At 43.3% G+C, this 19,111-nt stretch overlaps 1 protein-coding gene across 22 annotated transcripts in view; it reads left to right on the top strand.

Moving 5' to 3' along the window:
• The window catches only part of NFIA (nuclear factor I A), a 252,842-nt gene that overhangs the window by 52,686 nt on the left and 181,045 nt on the right, over positions 1–19,111 (top strand). The window contains exon 3 of one of the 22 annotated variants that reach the window (XM_075155659.1): positions 535–18,785. The exons of the other annotated variants lie outside the window; for them this stretch is intronic. Coding sequence (XP_075011760.1) covers positions 535–620 — 86 coding nt within the window. The 3' untranslated portion in view covers positions 621–18,785. Of the gene's footprint in view, positions 1–534; positions 18,786–19,111 lie in introns of those variants that run through there. 22 annotated transcript variants of the gene reach the window in all.

Raw genomic sequence — 19,111 nt, 5'->3', positions numbered from 1 at the left:
ATTCAGGTTTATGCTAGTATTAAATCTGACTGTTTCACCGATTCGTTAAGGCATGCGTTGCATCAATATAGTTTTTTCTTCTGTGCCAGTTTTATACTATTTCTTTTTTTTGAGAAGGACCCGATCGAGTTTATTAACATCGGCTTGGATTTTCAAAGGAGCACGAGGGAAATAGGGACCCAGCTCCTATTGAAAATCCCAACCTCAAAAAAACCCCGGAGTTCCTACCCTGGCAGGGATCCCACAGCTAAGCTCTTTCCATTTCCAGAAAAATCATTGAGCTGAGGCTACGAACGCTCATCTGGTGCCTGTCGAGTGTATTGTCTGAATATAAACACAACGGTTCTGGAGCAGGGAAGGAGCCCGCGACTTAAATGGATTTACACTGGCTAAGAACCTGGCCTTCTACACTCGACTTCTGACATTACTTGAAAGTAAACATTGAGCTGAACTATTCGGTGATTTAAACGTGCGTGCGGTTACCAGGCAGTTGCTCTTACGGTGAGTCTCACAAGGTTTGATGTTTTCCTTAAGGTTCCAGGTACCCAAAGATTGCCATGTGCATCTCAGCTGTCATAAAAAAAAAAGAGAAGAAGGAAGAGAAAAGCTCGAATTTCTGACTCTTGAGAAAAGCCTGAAAATGTTCCTTGTCTGCACTTTAATGGATCAGAAAGCAGAAGGCAAAGAGAAAAAAAGAAGTTTGAAAATGCCACGATTTTTGAGATGTGACATATGCTTTTCCTGTGCTCGGGGTTGGCAGGAGGAGTTGCACGGTGGATGCAGCCCCCCCAGAAAGCAGGTGCGGGAGCCCAAGCGAGCTGCGCTCCCTCCCTTTCGGCGGAGTCAGATCCATCCGGTCGCTTTGCCTTACTCCCGTGCCTCATCGTGCAGCAGATTGCTGCAGGTTGTTTGCAGGAGAGACGATAAATAGTTGCGTATGTGCCCTAAAATTACCATGTTGCTTGAACGTTGGTTCAGATGAGAGCCCTGAGGCTGCCGAGGGGCTAACGCTGTTACCTTGCGTTGACGAGTCGTACGTACGGTTGCCTGTCGTAGAGCTGCAGGAGGGCCAAAAAATCCTGGGACAGAAATAAACACATCTGCTGGGCAACCCGAAACGCTCAGTTTTATGCGTTGCTCGGCCAAAAAGCGTGGGCGAGCAGTTTCCAGGATGAGGGTGGTGGCCCGGGTGCTCCTCCAGCCTGGCACAGCACGGAGTTGGACAGGAACGTGGGTCCCGGGGGGACCCCGGTCGGGCTGTGCCAGCCACCACGGGGCTGTTTCTTCTCCAGCCCGGGGTTCGGCTGACGTAGCAGCGTCTGTGCCCCCAGCCCGCTGCCGGCTACGTGGGTACCCTCGAGTCACCCTTCAACAGACTGTCCCTAAGCCGGAGGGGCTCCGCAGCGATCGTCCTTTGAGCCTTTGGTCCCTTCCCTCCAGGTCTTCCGCAGGGATGCAAAATCTGGGGCGTCTCTTGCATCCGTCTAGCGTCACCGAGGGCCATTCCTGCTCGAGGACAAAGCAGGACGTCCTCTTTGTCCCCCTCCTCCCCTCCGAGAGTGTTACTTATTTAACTTCAAATGAGGGAAGGCTCTTCTGCGCTGCACATTTTTGGGCTGCATGGCAGAGAAGAGCTAACGTCCTCACCCATGTGGGCTTCGGCAAACGGAGCGCCGAGGGCAGAGCCTCCGCGGGTGCAAATTGCTCTTGCAAAGTCGTCGGGGGAGTTTTGTGGATTTATACCAGACTGGGAATTCCCCCCCGAGTCCTGGAAATGCTTTTCTCACTGTGCGAAAAGTCTCCCCAGAGAGCTAAAGGTTTTACAAATATTGAATCTGGCCCCTTAAATATGATCATTTTAAAAGTTCAGCAAAATCCGGGGGCTGGGAGCAGGCGGGGGGGGGTCGGCGTTCCTTATCGAGTCGAGGAATGGTGGGTTAGCAGCAATTTCTTCGTCGCAGTTAGTCTGGGTACCATTGGAAGCAGAATTTGTCAGTTCTGAAGTGCACAGATTAGAAAGGAATGTGGAATTTGGAAACGTGGCAGCTTGTAGCACTGTATGGTTTAAATTAAACCTTTTTTTGGAAAGCAGAATCGCTGTAGGCCACATTTAGGGGGAAAGCAACAGCAGAGAGGGCTGGCTGTGGTTTTTGCTTTGCTGTGTAACCGGTCCACTTTCTCTTGTTTTAACACAGATTTTTTTTTTAAAAAAAAAAAAGAGAGGAAAAAAAAATACGCCTTTGGACTCCTTCCGCCCAACCACACAGCTTCTCTGCTGACCACAAAGAGGAAGCTTGGGGTAGCAGCCATAGGATTAATACCCACTGTCTCTTAACCCAACAGGGTGTGAAAACATTTTATAAAATTTTTTTTTTTTTTTCCTTTCCCCTCTTTCAGATTGATAGCGTGGCTGGGATTTAGACATCTTGAAACAAGCACATGGTTGCCTTGCATTGTGTTCCTCGGAGGGAGCGGGGGGGGGCTCTAAATCACCCCGGCCAGATCTGTTGTTTAAAATCTGTTTACACCCATCTCCGGAGCTTTCGCCTCGCAAATCACCAACAACTTTGTTCGTCTCGCTGAAATGACAGGAAATATAAAAATGCGTCTGCTGTGAGGGCTGTGCGGTGTAGATCTTGATCAGTTGGAATATAATTGTTCTTAATGAAATGGAGACGACTAGCTCTTAACTGAACAGCCTTTTCTTCTTTAGAAATAATAAGATTAAGATTATGGATTCTATTAATCATTTGATCAGCTTTATTCATTCATCTTATTTCCTTTACATGCAAAAAAGCCCTACTCTCTACATGCCTTTATCTTTTAAGATGATGACATTTACATATTTCCCGGTGCTGTAATGTCCCGGGCGTAATATACAGATTGCTCCGCTCCGATACTGTAAACTGACTATTTCCACGTGCTAAGTACTCTCGGTGATGAAGATCTTAATAACGTGATTAACTAAACTGTGTCTTTATGCTCTTCCTCGTGCCTCCCTTCCCCACCACGGCCTCTCGGCCGCCTCGCCTGCCACAAATGGCATCAGCTGCCGGGACGTGCCTGCGGCTCGTGACCCCCGTGACGAGGAGGTGTCACGTAGCACCCAGCGGAGAGCCTGGTGCGCCTCGGAGTCAAAGTGTAATTCAGATGACCCGCGCATTAAGGGAATCTGCTTTCTTGGCGTTATGCGGGAAAGATGCTGAAAGCATGAGTTTTGAAACGTTGAGGGAATCGCTAGAAGAGAAATTTGTTCCTCCGCAGCGTAGCGACAGCATTGTTATTTCTTGCTTGGATGTGCTGTTGGGAAGGTTTTATTTTGTTGTCATTAGAGAAATCTCTCTGTTGTTATAACGCTTTCTATGTGTGAAGAAATACAGACATAATGTGTATCTAGTCCATTAAAACACTCTTTCGGAGCCTCCACCTGTGGCACAGCCTCTCTGTACTGCCAATATTTTGCTGAGTACTGTTGGTAATTCCTCTCCTTCTGCGTTACACGGGTTAGTAGTTACAGGGAGTTTTAAAAAAAACCCCAAAGTAGTGGCAGGTTCTCTATAACTTCTGTTAGCTGGACTGGAGAAGTTGCATTGCGTCTCGATCTTTTTCATCTTGGTAGAATTATACTGTAACTAATTGAATCCATTGATCACTGTCTTGTTTTTTTCCATCTTCTTCTCAGAGGATTCATTTCATAGTGTTCCATACATCAGTCAAGAAAATGGCTGCGGTGGAATTACCAGGGTTGATAATAAAGGTAATTTAGCCCAGTTGAAATTATTTTTTATGTATCTAAGTAGGGTAACGCATTCACATGTGCTGCCTTAAATCTAGCGATGGAATACCTGCACGGTCTAGACTGCAGGATCCCGAAATAACTCTTCTCGACGACCACGGAACGCAAGAGTAGCCGACTGAAGCACCTTTTGCAGCCTGATAGAGACCAAACAATAATCAGCAATGTTAATTTGATCAAAGAACGGGCCCAGAGCAGGATAAATAACCTCTGTTTTGTGCGCTTCATGGGACAGGGGGTAATTTTGGATTAGATGGCAAGCGCTTAACAAGAAGAACAGCAGTAAGTGTCAGGAGGAGCAGCGTGCGTAGCTGGTGGTTAGAAGTCTCCTATGATTCGGGTTAGAAATAGGAGCCAAATCTGGCCTCAGCCAGGAGGGTTTTACCGTGGATGTCTGGTGGTGGCATTTAGCCCTTACTAAGTAATGGTTTGGAAAAGGATTCTCCTACTAGATTAGGGTTGGTCTTGTCAGTAATACGCAAGACAGGATGTCAGGAGATCTGAGCTGAGGTCTGCCACAGATTTCCAGTACGATTTAGGTCAAGTTATCTAATCTTGCCTGTTGACACGGTTTCACCCAGAGACAAGGTGACAGGAGAGTTTGTGAAACGTTTACTTAACAGAGGCATTTTTACTCTCTCGTTCTCACCCAGGTCAAGGGCTGAGAGCAGGAGCACAGACGTCTTCTGCTTGCAAAGCCACAGGCGTGCTTCTTGCTCCCGCTCCCCCCCGCCTCCCTGAATTCGTCCGGCGGGCAGCGTGGCCACGTCCAGCCCTCCGAGATGACCAAGTCCCTTGGCCAGCGGAGTTCAGTCCCGAAAGGAGGGAGCCCCGCTCGCTGTCTCTCCCCGGCAGCAGAGCGGCGGCTCCTGGAGCTGCAGGGCTGCACACAAGCACGTGCCCTTTGCCTAGATCAGCACTTTTTTGGACAATGTATAGTATTTGCAAATGGGAACTGACAATGGAAGAAATACAGCAGAGTGAAGGGTTTAATATAAAATATTTATACAGTAAAGATCTTTCATCTTTTGTCAGTCACAGGGTAGGGAAGTGAGGAATGTATTGGGAGTACATTACCAAGAGTATGTTATAAATTAAAATCTCAAATTGAATAATACTGGCTGCTAATGTGCGCGGAGTTGGAAATGAGTCACTTCTGAATCAATGTAATTTACTGTGCCAGCTGAAAGATATTTACAAAAGAAGGTATCTTCTTGTTGTTTTTTTACTTAGATTTTATTCAACACTTACAGATAGCCTATGCTGTCAACACCGACTAATTTGTCATGGAGAGAAAGTCACAGCCATTAATACAGAGCTGTTTCAAAAGCACTTAGAAAACAGAAAGGTGGGCTTTGGGCCACATGAGTGGTCAAACGGTTTATACTCATTGTTTCCTCTCAAATTTAATACTGCTAATTAGTAATACAGCAATTTTGCAGAGATTAGTTGGTGGGAGACAGCAGCCTGACTGTTTTCTTGTAGAACTATTGAGCGCAAAAATGACTGTTTCCACTGCGTCCTCCCAGCCCACGTCCTTCAGCGTATTTAAGCTTTCATTTGGGCACTATAACCTTAGTGAAGTAAGTGCTTGGTCCCGTGTCTATCAGATGGTTGTCGTCATCTCAGGAGGTTGGTCTGGTTGATGGTATTACATAGCTGAGGCCAAGATAGGATTTATTGCCTTGGAGCACCCAGCCTTTAGGTTGCAAAGTGGTATATTCACAAAGTAGGACTTCGCAAAGTGTGGATTTTGAAAGCTTGGTAGCCAAATGCTGTGCATGAGCTGGTATCCTTTTCTGTCTAATAACCATTTTAGCAGGTCTAAATAGTCCTGCTACAGTGCTGTACTGACGTCTGTGTGGATTCTGGTTCCTGGTGAGGGTGGCTGTCGCTACTTAAGACGTTCTGGCACTGCACAGACTGCTTCAGTGCACAGTGCAGACATGCCGTAAGGTGACCATATATTGGGAGTGGTGGGTCAAACATCCAGGCAGCTGCAAGGTAACAGAGGAGAGATGAATAGAAGAAAGCAGGTTTGGAAGCCAGTCTGGATGCAGATTTCTGCTTTGTTTCTCCTTCTGCCATTGATTTTGCCACCTTGTCAAGAGAAGAAGGATGCTTTGGGAGTTTCTGTCCTAGTCTGAACTGTGGCGGATTCTCATTCCACTTTGGTTTTGCCACGGACTGTGATCCAGGCAAATATTGTGTGCTTAGGTTCACCTCGTGTAAGTTTATCTGTCTAAAACTTGGGTGCTTGGTCTAAGGTGGTTGTCTAGGCTGGTTTTGTTGTTTGGTGAAATGGGAGAGGCACTCCCCGCGGGCATTTCAGCCCAGCAAAATGCTTTCGCAACTGCCTGGCTCTCACTGTTGACTCCAGAAAGAGCAGAGACACCTCGCTTTGAGATGTGCCCAACCATTAGACAGCCACATTTAGGTGAGACAAATTTCGCCTTCAGTCTCTCTGCCCTTTAGTGTTTTATCAGTGCGATAGAAATAGTTTCAGATAGAGGTGGTGAGAGTACGTAGACTGAAAGATGGGGGAATATCCAAAAGGAGGGGGGTGCTGGCAGTAGCTCTTATAAAGACTGATGGAACTTTCCTCTCCCTTCGCTCGTTGAAGATATGTAAAGGTAACTGTAGACACTACCAAATTAGTTGTAACTGTGGAAATGCAGGTGATCTTCTGATGGATTCACGGACAGGCTTCTATACATAATAAAATATGTATTAAGGTCATATTCTAGCAATGCTGTAGGGAAACTGGAGTATTCTTATGCCATACTTTTTGGTAGGAATATTTCTGCTGGGTTGCATCACTGTCTGTAAATTTTATTGATTATAATTAAGTCAGTCTGCATTGTCTCTAAGAACCTACATGGGTTTAAAAATCAATACTCCTTATATTCATCAGGGGAACCAGTTTGAAAAGGGATTATAGTGGAAATAAGGAATGCATTTATAGCTCTGAGTTTGTGTTTACAAACCATTAAACGCTGGCCTTCTCGACAGTCCTCATTTAGGGGTCAGAAATATTTTTTTCCCTGTCTTTTATCCCATGAACAATAATGAAAATTCTCCCTCCATGGTTACCTGCCCTAGCTTGCACCCGCTGGCTGGAGCTCTGCTGTCTCAGTGGCCTTCCAGGGGCATGGAGACAGCCTTGGACAAGTACGAACATCAGCAAACATACTAAAAATGGCAGGGAATCTACTGAAGTCCTCTCCACTGGGTCACTTCTATGGCAGCATCCTGTTGTCTTAAAGGGGTTCATCAGTTCTCTCACTTGGCTTGCTTCGCCACGCAGAAAATACTGCATTTGCAGTTGTTGGAAGCTCTAACAAGCATACTCACGGAAAGTCAGAACAAAGAGAAGTTGCAGAGGGTATCTGGTATTATTGATTTATGGATGAAGATTAAGGCCAGATTGCCCTGTCCTTATTTCTTTAACAACCTGGTCCATAGTTAGACTTCCTCTAAGTCAATGGGTTCCTTATGTATGTGCTATTTATTGAGGATAATGTTATCACAGTCTGGTGCACTAAATAGGTATAGCTCACCTTAGGGAGAAGATGTGAAAGATCTTTGATGATATGAAGGGTGTGAACACTAAGGAGAGTGAAGGATAATTTAGGTTGGGACTTGGGAGTACAACTAAAAAACATACCATCAAAGAAATGTGCAGTACTCCCCAAGGGTAAAATTAAATGCCCTTCAGTTGGAGTCGTTTGAAAGCAGGAGAAGGGACTAAAACTGTCTTTGTAGGGATCATTCTGTGGACACAGAAGTGGGCTGGGTGATCTTATCGAGCTTTTCTACCCTTGTGTTTTGTGCAGTGCTTTGATTCATATTTGATTTGGCCGATCATTGATCTACATAATGCACAACGTATTGCATCTCTGATGCTGTTTTAATATTTCCATACTGTGGCTTAGTACATACTACTGTGGACTTTACTAGATCTGATTCAATTTATTGTATCAATGATTTCAGTTTTAACGGCTCCCTAGCATGGTAATGAAATGGCACAAAACAAGGCATACTCTTAGCTCGTGAAACCTTGCAGGATCCCAGGGGAGTGAGATTCATGCGTGGCTCCTAACTGCATTTGAGAAGCTGGTGGTTGGAACATGTAGGCATCCATCCACTCCCCAAAATAACCATAGCAAAACTGGCATTTAAGTGACAGTATGAAAAGACCACAAAGGAAAGACCAAGGGGAACTGGGCTTAAGTGGGAGTCAGAGTGGTTTCAAGATTACATGGCAAACCAACTTTCTCATCCTGGACACTGCTCTTCTACATCATCGACATTTAGATTGTGTCTTAATGCGAGGAAGCTTAAAAAGTAACTGCCTGAGCTTTGGCTTTTGTGCGGAGCCATCTGATACCGCTCACTGCTAATAAATGCACACATATGCATACATACATAAAATAAAAGGAGCTGGATATTGCTGAAGAGACTGAAAGAATCCCCTGCAAAATAGTAGAGCATTTTTTTTTGCTGGATTCCAGTCTAGGCAGCTGTAAAGATCTGGTCAGAGCTGGCTTTGGGCAATGGCAAAACCTGCAGGCTGGGCTTTAAAAAGCACACAAGGAGTTGTGAGAAATATCCTTCAGCTGCAGTTCTTTGAGGCTGTCATTTGGATAGAAACCACTGCCCCACGCTAGGATGCCCCAGAAATTTCTCAGGAAGATTTGAAGGGACATGAATAGCCAAGCTTACCTCGGGCCACTGACAATTGAAGGTCTGGTGGTATCTGCCGTGACAATATTTTCCAGTGTGTGCACTCAGCTGTAATGATTCATTAGAAAAGAAGTTTAATTGTGGCCAGTAGTTGAGAATATTTCTTTGTACTCTCTTATCAATATTTTCCGTTTGCAGCAGGACTTGGCTTGTTTGTTAATATGAAGTTCTCCATTTGTTTGGAAAACAAGGTTTGACTTATCGTAATGTTTGGCAGGAGAGAAGAAAGAAGAAATGCAACCCCCCTAAAGCCCGAGAGCAAGTAAAAGGAAAAGTTAACTTTCAGGGAAAGTTGCTCAGTCAGTGGGAACTGGCACAGCTGAAGTAGGCAACTGAGTGTCCAGATCTCGTTTGCATCAAAGGCATGTGCGAGATGTTGGTGAAGAGACCTAATCTGACCGGTAACTCAGGAAGATCAAGACAGTTTTACTCCTCAGAAATGTTTTAAAAGCCCACTAGTTTGCTTGGACATTTAGAAAATCACAGCCTTGCTCAATGTGAAAAATAAGATACACATCATTTTTCTCAAACTAGCAATCATAAAGTTCACAACCTGTTGTGCAACTTTGATTCAGTTGTACTACCCGGTGTAGTCCCAAGTAATACCAAGGAATTATTGAAATTACTGAATTGTTCATGTGACTCTTGTATTTTTAAATGCATGCAGCACTTAGAATGTTTCCAAAATGATCTGCCACAATGCGGAGTGGCATTACTTACTCACCATTTTACCGGTGAAGAAAGGGCAATGATAGTTGGAATCTGCATCATGTGCAAAGCTGATGCTAGAACCCACATCTCCTTAATCATAAACAATTAACTTTTAAACCCTTTCCATTGACCTTAATAGGACCAAGGTTTGATTCCAAGTGTTTATTCTTCATTCCAAGCTCAAAGATGCATATTTTTAATCTGAATTTGAATATATGTTTCATGGCTTATTCATGCTCGGAAATACTTCTTGGCAGAGTCACCTAGATTGAGCAAAATGAGAAGCTTCTTTTAATGCAGAAATATTAAACAATGTGTGCTGGAGCACAGAAAGCTATTTGGACACAGGAAAGCATTATAAACATAGATTTGATTGTGATTGAACCAAAAATAGTGGTCTTAAATTAAGGTCTGTTTAAGGCACTAAAAAAAAATCTGCATTTTCCAAACTGCTAAGAATAAAATCAATCTGCAAAAGTATTTTAAGTTTGTCATAAAAATATCATTGACAAAGTAAATTGAAAATAATAAAGTATATTTAAAATTACTTGGAGGTCTTCTTGAAAATTTATGACCTCTTTCCAATTGGGAGCTCATTTAGCTGAAAAAGCCATTTAAGAGCCTGAAAGTAGACATTTTTGTGCCTTGCAAGAAATGAGCTACAGGGCAAGCAGAAACACAGGTACCTTTGATTAGACAGAACCTGTTGGTTTTTATTATTATATGTGAGCAGCAGTAATACAGTATTTATAATTTGCTTAATACAAAAATTACTGTGGTCAAGCTCCCTAGCTTTGCAGCGCAATGAACAGTTTAAGATCCATACCAACGTGTGATCGGATCTCTGTCCTTCCCCTCCCATGCCCTCTGCTGCCCGCAGTCCCGCTAGAACATCATTTTGAGAACGCCTGTGCTCGTGTCCCTCTTCCAAACAGCGAGTGAGAGGGCGGCAGCAATGGTTAGCACCGACCGCAGACTGGTTCGGACCTCAGATTTGAGTTTTTTTCGCCACCGGGAACTGAAACTGATACCAAGACCTTGGGTCGTCAATATTTTCCATTACCATAACTGCTGTTTAGCAATGTCTCGTTGATACAAGGAGAGTGTGTGATTGAGGCCATGTTCATCTCTTTGCAAGAGGAAGAATTATGGCATTCATAGATTGGAAGAGAGTGGGTGATAAATAAAACTGAGGCTATCCAGAAAGCCCCAGGGAGCTTCCTCTCTGCAGAAAGAATAAGAAATTTATAGATGTCTAGAAATTACAGTTGAGCTTTTTGCCTTTTCTTTTTTTTTTTTTTTGTTAGCCTCTTTCAGTCATATGACTGGAGTTCAATTATCAGCACAATAAATATTCCTGTGAATCGGAGCCGTGTGTTGGCAGCAGATTTGTGCTTCTTAGAAAGGAAGGAACATTTAGAACTTATTAAAAACAATAGTTTACCAGCAAACTCGATTCTAAAGTCAGAAAGTGGCCGAGCCTAAAATATGTATGCTAAAGGGAAGTGTGTTCTGGGGGAGTCAAATACAGGCAGGTTAATGCAAATATATTTTTGAAATAAGATTTTTAAAATATGAACTATTCAGACTAAAAATAAACCGTGCATCTGTATTGTTTTCAAAACAAAGCAAAACAGTTACTAAGAGGCTCTTTTTGCTGCTTTTAGCAAGAGGCTGCACAGTAGGAATACTACCTGCAAATCAATTTAATAGATCAATCGTTATGCTAAGAAATACCACCGGTAATCGTACTGTCTGTCACCTAAGGTGGGTTGTGCTTGCCAGATGGGAAATGGGAGAGAGGTCAGATTTTCTTCCCCATCTTGACCCTTCTGGAGTGGTTGCTGGGCTCGTTTAGAGCATTCCCTGGGAGCTCTCGTTGCTCCTCCAGTAGAGCACCAACTGAGCGGGGCTGGGCTTCAGCCCTGCTCCATCCTGGGCGGGAGATGAAGCCTGGTGATGAAATTTGAAGTTCCAAGATAATTTGGAATCCTGGAACGTTTTGATTCATTTCTCAACTGCTTAGACTTGGCAAATGCTAGAAGTTCATGTCTTCCCCAATACAGTCCGTTGACTGACCCGTATTGACTTGTTTTCAGTGCTGTTCCTGTTTGGCATTAAATTTCTAGATCTGTAAGCAGTTTCTCTTAATTTAAGAGAGACATGACTGTTCTGGGCTCAAGAAGGTCTGACAAGAGGGAGCAGAAGTCATCCCGACTGTACACCTTTGGCCAAGGGGACTGTAATTCTTGGATCCAGCTAACACAGGCTATTTTAAGAGAACGACTTGGCCTCTTTACAGTAAACTTCTTCGGGGGAGAGTTCATTGCACCTAGCAGGCCTCGGCCAGTCTGGATCAGCGTCTGACATTTGAACTCGATGCTCTTAACACATTTGTCAGCTATACATGTACGCAGCGAGATACTAAATGCTTGGATAGCTTCACATTTCCAGGCAATTCAACAAAACCTGATTCATTATTAGCTTTTAAATTAGGCCCCCATATAGATACGTTTTATTAATATTTCAGTGACACTACAAGCGTTGCGTGTTGCATGAACACAACCGCAGTAGCACCGCAGTCACGAGAGCAGCTACTGAAGTTACAGGCACCCGCTGCAACAGTCTGGGGAGTATCGGAGTGGAATTTTACAAATGACAGTTTAAAGAGTTATGGTTGCCTAAAGAACAAGGCTGGAAAATTTGCAAAAATCTGTTTTCAATTATTGTTTTTTTTTTTGTTCAGCTTTAATTCCTCCGGAGGAATTTCAGTGCAGTACCTTAGTTGTTCCTTTGTAATCCTGCATTCCTGTTGCTTTATTAAATACCTGGAGTTATAATCTTGTTTATGAAATCGTTATTATCTCTCCAGTTGCAAATTGCAGCATTACGTAGAGGAGTGATTATGGCATGAAGCATGGAAAAATCGGATATGCAAATGGAGCAAGTTAAGCATGATGCTGGTTCAGTCCCATAACGGGTGAAAAAAACATCACTTTGCTTTTCAGTTGAAGTATTCAGATTTATACCAACTTGCAAACTGACCCCATCTTTTTTATATAAATGCTCCAACTGGCTGAAACAAAACAAACAAAAGAAAAGAAAACAAAAACAAACTGTCCCAGAAAATATATTATAAAAATAGATTTAATCCTATAAATAGAATACTTTTTCTCTGGTTCCAGAGCAGAAAACTGCATCTTTAGAAATCATAGATGCAGTAGTCTAAGCACTTTTGTTACATATCGTGTAAAGGCAGAATTTTTAAAAAAAGAGTCATCCACTTCTGCTTTTGAGTGTGCAGCATTAAATAATAAGTGAAACCTAACATATATACCTACTTTTTTGATGGAGGTGATTACTTTGGAGAAGTAAAAACTTAAACAATTAAAGATCAGGCTATCAAAATCCTTATCTAACATGTTGATCCTTTGGGGTAACTACCTTGCTGCACTAAAGGTTGCTGTCCTCTCATGTTCTCACCCAGCTGCCGTGCAGTCGAGCTGGCCTTATCCCGGAGTCTCTCTGCCAGCCCTGCACGCGTTCCGTCTAATCCAAGTAGTAGGCAACCTCATTTTGAGACGGTCTTTTTTTCCCCCGCCTTGGTTTTAAGTGCAGCTTTAACGACAGGTTGCTTTGGACTCTTTTACGTCTAAAAGGGGAACGGGGGAATATAAACAATACATGAATCTTCTTTTCTTGCTAGCATCTTTCCCTGGCAGCGGTGTTAAAACTGTGGCTCCTGTTGCCCAGCATTAAGAGGATTGTTGACCAGCTTTCAGAGTTGACAAGGTCACTCGAGGTACTGTGACAGGGCATTTAGGTACGGTGGTTGATCCTGTTTAATGTTAACCCAGGAAGCTGGGGAGAAATTGGGATGATCTTTCTCCTGATTTTTCTTGCCTAATTAAGGGTGTAGAAAAAGCAGGCATTGCAACATAACAAAATGTAATTACAGAGATGTTGCCTGGCATGTGTCCACTAAGCAATTGCACCTCCCCCCTTTTTTTAAAAAAAATATTTTTTAGTTCCTTTTTGAGCGGTTTAAACCTTTGAACAGCTCCGCTGCTCATGCACGTATCACGGAGGATACAGCTGCACGCGTCAGGGAAGATGTGCAGAGTTTACATGCTGGCTTGCCCAGGATTTCGGCGCTGTGCGGAGTTCCCTCTGTCACGGGCTGGTGCCAGGATCCAGAAATATCGGGCAGGTTGGGCCAAGAGGAAGTCGGAGCTGCCCTGCTGAAGGAAGGAGACGTCTGGAATTCCTATTCCACCATTCACGGCCCTAAAAAGGGAGATTTTTTATTTTTTTTTTTTTGCTTTCCAATGGCGCTCTGTCCCATATTTTTGCTGTCGCCTGAGGGAGAGCCAGAGAAGTGTGTTTCGGGGAAGTCGGTGGGGCCAGCAGATCCAGCTGATGTTGGATGCTGACACGGAAGCAGCTGTGGCACTTGGTGCACTCACAGAACACCATAGCTGTTAATTCGATAAAATAGCTTTTCCAATTGAGATATCCATCCTGGGACAGCTGATCTTTTGTACTGCGCAGCCCAATCACGTCTTTAAAGCAGCAGCAGCACCAGAACTTCCTGGAGGGTGCCTGCACTTCACTGAACAGTTTGGCAGCTACAGCATAGGCCTGAGGGATACTTTCAAATTTCCCTGTAATTAATGAGCACCTCTGCACTTACGGCAAATTACAGTGTCTGATGTAGAATGTTGACCTACAGCTGCCCCATGCCAAGTAGCCTATTTAGACCTATTTATTTCTAAATAGAGCCTGTAAATGATAATGGGAAACTTCACTATTGATTCATTTACTCCTAAATGCTTCCTCTTTCAGGTATTGAGTTGAAATAATTTTCCATAATCCTATACTTAGGCTGATCCTTAGATTTATTATATATTTATTATGTGAAAATTCTCAAGCTATTTAGCATTCCTGTAAAGCCAAAGAAATTAGAGATGGAAAGGACTTGTTTGATCTTGTCTTGTCGGTACATAGTCTTTCCTATAAAGCACTGATTATCTACTTGACTTCTAAATGTCCCAAGTAATGAAAAACCTTCCACTTCTCTCAAATGTTTGACTGCCAGAAGTTTCACTGACTTTTGCTACTGCCATACAACATTGCGAGCTCTTGAATAATCATCTCTTTGCTGTCACTGATATGCTTATATTGACATTGTATTTCCTCATTTTTTTCTGTCCCCGTAATTATTTGGTTTTCTTATTGTGTTTGTCCATTTTTCCGAAACTAAATTCGTTTTGTGCTCAGACGGCTCTCAAATTTCTAGCACTTTTCTTTGTTTCTCTGTTCTTCTGGAAGTGCATTAAACATCTCTTTCGTGGCTATGCACGATTTTCATTCCCTTCCTATTTTTCTTTTAACAAAGGTTTTAAATAAGATGGGGCTCTCTTTCTGACTGTCTCTGTTCCCCGGAGTACTTCACTAAATGAGTAGGTTCAACTCAGGAGGTGATTGTTCATAATTTTCATATGTTACAGTAAGTTTTCTATCCATACAATAACTTCAGAACCAAGTCAAAATAATGCTGCGCATGCAGAATTTTATGAGAGTTTGTACTAAGTACTTTGCCAGAATCTAAATATACAACTTCTATTGTTCTATTAATACTGTAATTCTACTTGATATACACCATAGATATATCTAGTTTGTCAAAAAATATCCGTGCTAAAACAGTAATACTAATTGGTTCAGGCAGCTCAGTTGTCTCCCTTATGTGCTTTGATTTTGTTCTATTAATTTTTTACTCTGTAAACATTAGTTTGGACTGTTACTGCCAGGATGACTCTTCCCTTCTTTCTAGAAGATTTATAACACATTTATATTTTTCCAGTATTCTGATCTCTCGCCATTTCTCCATGAATTTTTAGAAATAATTATTCATATTTTGGAAGGCTTGTTAGATAATTCAGCAAGAGTTTTTGTACAATTAAGGACGGTAGGTTGTGGATAATAATTTTAAGCTTGGTCAAAAGCCCATGGAAGCCAGGTCTTCTAAGGCTTAAACTACTGTATTAATTTTACGGAGATCTGACTCTCTGTCTTTGCCGCTGATTTTTTGTCTCACCTTTCACATGGAGCAAGTCACCTTTAACTTGGGAACATAGGTTACAATAATATAAATCAGCGTAGGTCCATTGAAGCCTATTTTGCCTTTTGAGGGACCAGCCCCTTAGGGTTAGGTGCCTTCCTTTCCCCATATATGCTGTTGGGATAAGAACTACTGTCCTCATAGGAGTGTTTAAGGCTTAATTTTTTATAGCATGTAAAGTGCTCAGAGATGTTTGGATGAGGGATGTTGTGAAAATGCAAAGTAGTATTATTGTTGATAAATTATTTAAAATATTGTGGTCCATTGAGAAAATACTAGTTTGTAGGCACTGAAGTGGTTAATACGATTGCATCTCTTACAGGTTTCACCAGATACACTCACTCACTTACAATGGATAATTGTTAGCTCTTGTTGTGCAGATGCTGTTGCAGATGGAGCCCTGTACCTGCATGCATAGCAAATGAATTAGACTGGCAATCCCCTTTATAAAGCATAAATATGTAATTTGTTCAGCTGTTGTAATTAAATATGTATGTGTGAAACAGCCACCATTCAGGTCATTAATGATGCGCCATGCCAAATTAGAGCTTACAGACAGTAATGTACATTGTTGTGCAATGAGGGAATTGCAAATAACATAGCTAAGCCTTTCCTAGTAAAGTGATGGATTCAGTGGCTTTAAAAAGAATATTTATATTTCCAGCATTTTGATTGCTTCAGTCTATATTTACATTGATGCTCAATGAAAAAGATACAATTGGATGAAATTTTTTTCTGTATTTGTTTTATACTCTTTGAAGATGATAGAATACCCATTAGGTACGTGTCACACAACATTTATTGGGTGTAACATTACATACCCGTTGGTAATATGCTGAATATGTTACTATGATCATTCTTAAATATATAGTCAATTAAGATCTCGTAAGTACCTTTTCTTCTGCATAATGTAGGCAAACACCATATCAAAGCACTTGGACAATTTTAATGCTTTCAGTGTATCTGCTTTTTAATCTTTGAACTTCAAAGATATGACTGGTAAAGGAATCCTCGCTGTGGTAAACAATGTATATATTTCCATAGAAATCCGCCTGATAGAATAATTGTTGTAATGAATTAAGCTTGCCAGTTTAGTGTTGGGTTTTTTTTAAATGCATGATGACTTCAACATCAGGCATTCTTTCTTCTGTCCACATTCTTTGTTTCTTTCTTTATATTTACCAGAAAAAGGGGACTGTGCTTCAGAAAAACCTCCTTGAATCTTCTTGAAATAACAAAAAGTTAACAGGCAGCTGTTGCTGCACAGCAGCTAACAAGAAGAATGAAAAATCATAACTCACGACACCTTAAACACATCTTAAACGATCTTTCCTAAGTGTGTCTTCTTGTCTGTTTAAAATAGATGAAGGTTTAGCATACATTTTGTTTTGACGGTCGGTTCCGAGTATACAAGAGCTAATCGTCTTGACCTTTCGGACAAACAGGGCAGCAGAAGGAAGCATCTCGGAGTTAATTCTGTCTTGTTCGCAGTGGGAACAGAACATTCCTCTGTGATCCTCTTTCACATGATTCGCTTGGGCCTCCTGGAAGCCCGTCCTGATACTATTAATGCTGGGCTGCTTAGGTCTAAAGGAGATCGACGGCACTGACATCACCCACCGCTTGCGGGCTGCCCTCAGGTTGGACAGGGCGAGCGGAGTTGTTAAGACTCATCTTGAGAAAACGGAGTAGAAAATGGGATCAGATGATAGATTATTTGTGGGGGGTTGCAGTGAATTTGCAATTTTTTAAACCTAGACTGAGAGAGGAATAAGGAGTAAAGATTTTTTTCCCGTTTAGAGCTATAGCAAACTACGTAACTTGCTACATAACATCTACTTCAGTATATATACTCTGTGAAAAAAGTCAAATATTTAGGTGGCTTAAATGCGTTTATTAAAGGCAACACCAGAATAATTATTTGTATCTCTCTCTGCATTTTAGTTAAATTATAATATTAAGGCTTGCTTTCTTGTTTTTTCATTCCTTCTTTTCTTCCTTCCTTACAAACTCTTTCTTTCTTTGAGACGTTTTCCCAAAATACAGTTTTTCCCGTTTGTTCATAGCAAAGTCTGTTTCATTTACGGCACGAACGAGTCAGATGTGCAGGGTCTTGGCGTGTTCATTTACTGCATTTTAACACTACGATTATTGGTGTATTGGGAAGCCGTTTCAAGGATGACCGCAATGATAACAGCCCTGATCACAGCCAGGCCTCCTGTAGGGTTCCCCTAGTTTATTTTTTTTCCGCCTTTCCTTACCTTTCTGTAGCGATTTTATGAATATTGAAGCTGCTGATTCACGAGTTGAATTACTTGGGTTTAGCGACCCTTATTTGGTGAAGGCTTTAAGTGATGTTTGGTTTGGAGGGTGGCAGAGGGGTGAGAAAATTTATTTTTGTATCCCTTAGACAGGGTTGCATCACCAACCAGCGCTGTGTATTTCAAAATCTATTAATTTTTGCTGCTGAAAGACATCCCGTACGCGACCGCTTTTCTGTTGTCTCCTTCCAGCGCGCGCAGGCAGCCGGCTCTGCAGAGGAGTAGCTGCCTGCAAGCTTTTGTGCGCGCGCGCGCGCGCTCGACTCCCAGATAACAGCTCAACTTCAGAAGCGGGGCCGGGCAGAAAGCGCCTAACTCACCGGTGGCACGATGGACGTTCACTTAACGAAGGGTTAATGCCTTGAGACCGCACGGGAGGACGTCTTCCCCTCCGCCACCGACCCTCATGCCAGGCTGTCGGTGCGGGCGAGGGCACCCGGGCGCGTTAAATAAATTAACCATTTCCCGGGAAGGGTGGCAGGCGCGGGGTGGCGGCCAGCCAGGTACTTTGTGATAAGCGCCCGCGGGCCGGGCCGAGGCGAGCGGCTTGCTCGCTGGCAGTCGCTGCTTTGGCCAGTGCTGCAGTAAACACTTTCCCTTGGATGTTGGTTTTCTGTTGTGTCTGGCAGCCACAGAGGGCTGCTTGAACTTTAGCCAGAGGCAAATATTTATACATCAGAGCATGCAGTGTTCAACGGGTCCGGCCTGCGAGCGCGAGGCGCACGGCGTGCTCCGTCGCCGGAGAGGAGGCATCCCTCTTAATTGCGCCCGCGATGCGGCGAAGCGGGACCATCTTGGGGGTCGCAGCGGCTTTTGCGGCGGCGCGAGCTTTGGAAACCTGTGAAAACATTGCCTTCTCCGCGCTTGGCGGAGGGGACATCCTGACGGGAGCCGTGTGTGCCTTCAATTCCTGTTGGAAAGTTTACAGTTAATATTTTCCCTGGAACGCTGTCAAGCTTTTGACAGTGCCTGAGTGTATGCTGAGCTGTGAAATTGAGACGCAGAGCAAGTTGTGAGAAATCTGTTTCTACTCAAATCTGTAAAGGTTTATAAAAACTTCAGCAGAGGGGGAAGGAGGGGGAAAAAAGAAAAAAAACGGGGGGGGAAGAAAAAAAAAGCCCTGCGGCTGGGGCTGGGGCTGGGGCTGGGGCTGGGCTCGCCTCGCCGGGCGCGCGGCAGGTCCGCCATTTTAAGAATGCAGCGAGGGGCGAAGCTCTCCGCTCCTTACATGGCGGCTGCCTCGGCTGCGGGGCCGGCCAATGGGGCGGGCGGTGCCAAGTCACGTGACGTGCCACGACGGCACTGACAGCCATTTCCTCGTTTTCTGAAAAACTTTGGTACCTCTGCGGAGCGCTTTACCTTGTTTTTGGTGCCAAATGTTCTCTGCCGCATGTGTCTCGCAGACTGGCATTTGTC

This window comes from Calonectris borealis, chromosome 8, assembly GCF_964195595.1.
Source record: "Calonectris borealis chromosome 8, bCalBor7.hap1.2, whole genome shotgun sequence".
Lineage (NCBI taxonomy): Eukaryota > Metazoa > Chordata > Aves > Procellariiformes > Procellariidae > Calonectris > Calonectris borealis.
This window is presented reverse-complemented; position numbering and strand designations above follow the sequence as displayed.